The sequence below is a fragment of the Brachyhypopomus gauderio genome, unplaced genomic scaffold, assembly GCF_052324685.1.
Source record: "Brachyhypopomus gauderio isolate BG-103 unplaced genomic scaffold, BGAUD_0.2 sc68, whole genome shotgun sequence".
NCBI lineage: Eukaryota > Metazoa > Chordata > Actinopteri > Gymnotiformes > Hypopomidae > Brachyhypopomus > Brachyhypopomus gauderio.
The window spans coordinates 182,507-189,494 of NW_027506889.1; the positions used below are offsets into that span (position 1 = coordinate 182,507).

Consider the following 6,988-nt stretch of genomic DNA (forward strand, 5'->3'; position numbering starts at 1 on the left):
CTGACAAAGACGAGCACGGGACACTGCGCGAACGCACATTAAATAGACAAACCACATAAGCCCCAAATGTTCACGAGACAAGCCACAGGTAAAACCAATGAACACTCAAGACATAACCGCACCCACGGAGATCCACAGACGCAGACGACTAGACGTAGACAACGTAAACACATGCACGTGACAGTAATTGGATCTAAAACATAAGGTTTCCTGAATTTCATATTTAACAACAGTATGTTGATGTATTTTGTAAAGTGTGAACCAAAATGGCAATGCCATAATTACTTCACAAGGCCTGTTTGATCAAATTAATAGAACAAGAATTTTCAGTATATCTTTTGGCAAATTCTTTCCCATAATCCATTACTATTGTTACAATTTGTTAATAGGGGTGTTCATTATTGCGATTTAAGCTATTTTAAAGTCAGAGGCCATCATTATAATTTATTTTAGAATCTCCCCACTGCGAAATATTTTTAGGGCACTTAGAGCTAAACCAACTGGCAGGTAGTTTTCTTTTCCATTGCTATGTTGTTAGCTCAAAGACCACCCTCTAAAAACACAGCATTAGAACATTAAAACAAACCTGATACCATCATGGACTTGAAACATCTATAAATGTGGCTTAGCCTCTCAATACTATTTTATACAATTACAATTTGTACAATTTGTATATATTGCCAAAGTATTCATTCACCCATCCAAACGATCGGAATCAGGTGTTCCAATCATTTCCATGGCAAAAGTTGTATTAAATTAACCATTTAGGCATGCAGTCTATTTTTACAAACATTTGTGAAAGAATGGGTCACTCTCAGGAGCTCAGTGAATTCCAGCTGTGATAGGATGCCACCTGTGCAACAAATCCAGGCGTGAAATTTCCTCACTCCTAAATATTCCATAGTCAACTGTCAACTGTATTATAAGAAAATGGAAGTGTTTGGGAATGACAACTCAGCCACAAAGTGGTAGGCCACGTAAACTAACGGAGTGGTGTCAGCAGATGCTGAAGTGCATAGTGCGAAGAGGTCGCCAACTTTTTGCAGAGTCAATCACTACAGACATCCAAACTTTGTGACCTTCAGATTAGCTCAAGAACAGTGCGTAGAGAGCTTCATGGAATGGGTTTCCATCGTCGAACAGCTGGATCCAAGCCATACATCACCAAGTGCAATGCAAAGCGTCGGATGCAGTGGCAGTGGGGAACCGTCAGGGCCATCTACGCCCTCTCAGAGGGCCTAAAATATTAAAATATAAATATACACTCCTGATCAAAATCTTAAGACCAGCTAAAAATTGGAAGATTTTGCATTTTGCACCACTGGATCTTAAGAAGGTTGTAAGTAGAGCTTCATTCAATGCTAAAAGAAGAAATGGGACCAAGAGCCAAAACATTTTGAGCAGCCAATTTCTTGTAGACTGCATTTACACTCAAACATGTGTTTTTCAGCTGATCAAAAGTTTAAGACCACAGCCTTTAAAAGCCAAAATCTGCCAAAGATTTTGAATCCATGTCATTTTTTGTCAAGTATTCCTACTGTCAAGACCTCTTGATGGCAAAAGCTAAAAAGCTCACTGACTTTGAACGTGGTAGGATTGTTGAGCTGCATAAGCAAGGCCTCTCATAACGTGCCATCGCTGCTAAGGTTGGACACAGTAAAACTGTAATTTTGCATTTTTTAAAAAATCCTGAGGGATATGGAACAAAAATGTCAAGTGGTAGACCCAAAAAAAATGTCACCAGCGCTGAGCCGCAGGATCCGACTAGCTGTGCGTAAAGACACGGGACAATCCTCGACACAGGTCAAGGCCATTACTGGGGCTGACTGCAGCCCAATAACCATCAGACGGCATCTGCGAGAGATGGGCTTCAGAAACAAAAAACGTCTTCAAAGGCCACGTCTCATTCAACGACACAAAACTGCCCGTTTGGACTTTGCAAGGGAACACCAAACATGGGACACTGAAAGGTGGAAGAAAGTTTTATTCTCTGAAGAGAAAAACCTTGATGGTCCTGATGGCTTCCAACGATACTGGCATGACAAGGAGATCCCACCTGAGATGTTTTCTACACGGCACCGTGGAGGGGGCACCATCATGATTTGGGGACTTTTTTCCTTCAATGGAACAATGAAGCTTCAGGTTGTACAGGGGTGTCAAACAGCAGCTGGCTATGTGGAGATGTTGATGCAGGCATCCCTCATGACTGAGGGCCCTCGTCTGTGTGGTAATGATTGGGTTTTTCAGCAGGACAATGCTGCCATTCACAATGCCCTCCTGACAAAGAATTTTTTCCAGGAGAATAACATCACTCTTTTGGATCATCCTGCGTGTTCCCCTGATCTAAATCCCATTAAGAACATTTGGGGATGGATGGCAAGTGAAGTTTACAAAAATGGACAGCAGTTCCAGACAGTGGATGCCCTTCGTGAAGCCATCTTCAACACCTGGAACAACGTTCCCAGTAGCTTCCTGGAAACACTGGAATCAAGCATGCCTAAACTGTTGTTTGAAGTGATCAACAAGAATGGAGGAGCTACTCATTACTGAGTCTTTTTTGACACTTTGATTTTTGAGTTTTGAGGGGCCCTTTGGGTTTTTTTGAGGTATGGTCTTAAACTTTTGATCAGCTGCTGAACAGCCTATTTCAGTTATATTGTTGTTTTCAATAAATTGGCTCCTCAAAATCTTTTGTCTCTTGGTCCCATTTCTTCTTTTAGCATTGAATGAAGCTCTACTTACAACCTTCTTAAGATCCAGAGGTGCAAAATGCAAATTCTTCCATTTTTTTAGCTGGTCTTAAGATTTTGATCAGGAGTGTATATAATTTATAAAAAATTTTTTTATCTACTTACAGTTTTACAATCGACATCTAAACAATTACAGAAATATAAGCAAATAAATTATTCACCCGTGTCTATTCAATCTGTGTTGGAAGGTGAGGGGTTAAGTAGAAGCCTGTGAGGAGGAGGGAGCGGGCCCAGGTTTAATGGTCACGGTTTGCTACTGTGCAGTGGTATAAATCATGCCACGACTGGACTCTAGAGCAGTGGAGGAGCATCCTCTGGAGTGATGAATCTCCATCTGGCAATCTGATGAACGAATCTGGGTTTGGCGGTTGCCATGAGAACAGTACTTGTCTGACTGCATTGTGCCAAGTGTAAAGTTTGGTGGAGGAGGCATGGACGTAATTTTGATTTCAAAAGTGGGGGGGCATGGATTTGTCGCTATTTAAATATTTGGTTTTAACCGTAAAAACTGGGGGGACCAAAACCGGCTTTTGAAAAACGTCCGTGGGAGGAGGGATTGTGGTGTGGAGTTGTTTTTCAGGAGCTGGGCTTGGCCCCTTAGTTGTAATGAAAATAACTTTACAGACCCTCCAGAAAGTTGCGATGTTGCGATTTGCAACTTCAACGCAACTTCAAGCAAACCCCGCGAATTCAGGGCGGTGTTGCAACTTCAGCCAATCACCGCAACTTTCCCGCAAATTTGACCAATCACTGATGTCGTCTTGATGTGATGTCGACAAACTCCCACCTTACTTCCGTATATACGTTCAAGAGGAGCAGACTGAAAGCAGCATGAGCGACGAAAATAACGGCAAAAAGATCGGGAAAAGCAGTATCCCGGGACACTACATGAAAGCGGGGATAAACTGTCCAGATCCGACCCGCGAATTGATTATCTATGGCCCCCTGGATGATATTTAATTACTATTAGAACCAGCCCGCAGGCCACAGCCGCCCGATGGTGTTTTGCACGCACAAACACTACATTCCCCACAATGCAACGGTAGCCCGTGAAGTCACTGCAGCGCACGCAAGCGGCGAGGATCTGAGATAAAGTTTATAAGTTTAAACTTTAAACTGAGATAAAGTTTAAAGTCAGAGATAAAGTTTATTTATCTCTGATCCATATCTATGAGTTACTAGTTCGCTCTGGCGCCAACCACTGGCGATCGATCTCCATATAATACTTAATTTGTGTCCATTTTACAGGCCGCCCGGTAACAACTTACGTTCGCTAACCCCGCCCCCCCAGTCAACAATTAATGTTCGCCACCCCCTCCAGGTTCAAATCTCACTTCAAGCGATCTTGAAAAGTTGCCAACCCTGAATAAATAGGTAAATAGATAATTAAAATGGACTACTAAATAGAGGAAACCATACAACATTTACTCCCTATTGTAATGTACTCACAAAAAAGCAAAAACACACCGCAACTTCCATCACAATTTTTTTGAAAAACACCCGCAACATCAAACATTTTAGCCCGCAACAATCACAAAAAAGGCCCGCGAAATCCTGGTGGGACTGTTTTTAGCATACCAAGACATTTTGCACAATTCCATGCTCCCAACTTTGTGGGAACAGTTTGGAGCTGGCCCTTCCTCTTCCAACATGACTGTGCACCAGTGCACAGAGCAAGGTCCATAAAGACATGGATAGAGTCTGGTGTGGATGACCTTGACTGGCCTGCACAGTCCTGACCTCAACCCAACAGAACACCTTTGGGATGAATTAGAGCAGCGACTGAGAGCCAGGCCTTCTTGTCCAACATCAGTATGTGACCTCACAAATGCGCTTCTGGAAGAATGGTCAAAAATCCCCATAAACACACTCCTAGCTGCAAAGGGTGGGCAAACGTCATATTGAACCCTATGAATTAGGAATGTGATGTCAACTTAAGCTCAAATGTGAGTCCATGAAGGTGAGCGAGTACTTTTGGCAATATAGCCTAGTGTATTAGTCACCATTATTGTTAATGTATTTTATCCCTTATGAACTTTCCCTCTGTCAAGATAACATATTATTTTCAAATGCTTATTTGTTGTCAGCTCAGCTTACAGGTTTTCATTGAGATTTACATCAGTGACTGGGGTGGTCAGTGCAAAAGTTTGAGTCTATGGTCTGCACATTTTAGATGGCTATTCTGCTTAATGTCTTAGGCTCCTGGCATTTTTGAAGTCCTTGAATTTTGAAGTCCTTGAATTTCAGTTCCTTGTACTCTTAGCAAGTTTTTTAAATCATACTTTAGATCATAATTATCAGGGTTCATAAACAGGATTATAAATTTGTGTTCCATAGATGGTACCAGGTGAACGGATTTACAAGACAAGAGTGTCAGGAAAGAGTTCCAAAGTTTCATAATAATACATTAGTTAAATACAGATTAAATATGATGTATCTTAAGGCAATTAGCTGAGAATAATAAAACATGTTTGAATGGTCTTCTCCTTATCAAGAGTGGAGGTACCGTGGACTGGACTGGATGTAGGGATAATGGAAAAGTACAAGAGAGACAGGGAGAGAGGAAGTTCTAAATGAGGAGCAGACACAGATAAATAAGGGAGTGTTCTGACTGAGTCACAGACAGTGAATAACAAATTCCCTTACACCTACATTTTATGTCTGCTGCCAGAAACGACCTATATGCAGTGTTATTGCTTATAGTGAATAAATGACTTGTGCATTGCATATTCATTTTACTGAATGTTTTCATTTGTATATTCACATGTATATTTTGAATTAATGCATATGTTCCCACATAATCCTTTTATAAACAATGTGTATGATTCAGAATGATTGTCTTGTTTACTCTGATTCTGGTCACCACTTGTATTTTCACACTATCTTGTGTTTTTTTATACAGCTAACCTGTTAAGTTAGTGTTTGGTGTTCTTTACATATGCTACTTAATTGTTAGCAACTTGAGGGCACCACCATAAAACAACAGTAAATGCAGATGGTTTGTGAATAAGAGAAAGAGACAATAAGCCAGCCTGATTTGGATGGGTATGTTAGTGCACACTGCTAGTGCTATCTTTATAGAATTTTATATGGCATTTACTCTTCAATATGTCTAAATAGCCTTATTGTTACAAATTACTGGGGCATTATAACATATTTCAATAAGAAACGTTGTCCTGTGACCTTTGGAGGTTTGATGCCACCTCTGGAAGTGACTGAATTAACTGATATAAAGGCCATAGCACCTCTATTAAAGCAGGACAAGAACTGATGTAATTTCTTTTACTTAAATTAATGGATTTGCATCATGTAATTTTTTTAATGCATACAGTTACAAAATTAATAAAAGTTTTACTTACATATGGTGATCTGTGTTTTTTGCTTGCTGCCATGTTCATTGAGAGCAAACCTACAAACAGCAAGATGAAAGCTATTTATATAACTTTTAAGAACTGCTTAAACATATTTGACCATCAGCCAAACTGTAAAAATCAAACCCTGGTATATATAATTTTGTATATTAATACAGCCTACAACAGCCTTAAGTTTAGTTGTTATGTTCTAACAACTGGCTATTGTTGCAAATTATTATTTGAAAAGCAATTAGAATATGTTGTTTAAAAATTAAGCCTTATGCAATATCTCCTGTTAATTTGGCAGAAAAACCTGAACCTAAATGGTCTGAATACTCCTTATTTTAAATGAGCTTTGTGTGAGAATAAGAAAATTACAAATTACTAATATTGTGAATTAATAGTAAAACAGAACAACTTGTTACCTCATCTTATTTTCCAAAGTCATCGCCATCCAATGCCAAACTGCAATCTGAGCAAATAATATGCTTCTTGAAACTCCCTGACTTGCCTCCAAGACTTGTAACGATTAACTGACGTTTAAAGGAGTGGCTATAGGTGTAACTTTGGTGACTTATCATTTTCATCTCACTTTAACAATAACAGCTGTATATCAGGTCAGGGGATAATTTTGACACTATGAATGCCAAATATGTGGTTCAGCAAGTGAATGACAAAGAGAAGACGTCAGACAAATAATTCCAAACATTTTGAAATTGGCTGAAAAGCAGCTGTGGCCTAAATGTTAGAGACATACATACAGTTACCATGGCAGAGCTTGGACCTGTAAGGTTGATGGGTCAAGCCCCAAGACCACCAGTAAGTAATGATGGCTTAAGTGCACTTAAGTGCACTTGAGCAGCTGCTTCCTGTGTGGTGCCGCTG

General features: G+C 40.0%; 1 protein-coding gene across 1 annotated transcript in view; it reads right to left on the reverse strand.

The window, feature by feature from the left end:
- LOC143490931 (uncharacterized) overlaps positions 1-6,551 on the reverse strand; it is a 59,701-nt gene extending 53,150 nt beyond the window's left edge. Inside the window, exons 1-2 of the mRNA XM_076989506.1 lie at positions 6,529-6,551; positions 6,110-6,159 (exon numbers count right to left, since the gene is read on the reverse strand). Of these exons, the coding sequence (XP_076845621.1) occupies positions 6,110-6,159; positions 6,529-6,551 (73 nt within the window). The remainder of the gene's footprint in view (positions 1-6,109; positions 6,160-6,528) is intronic.
- Between the last annotated feature and the right edge of the window lie 437 nt (positions 6,552-6,988).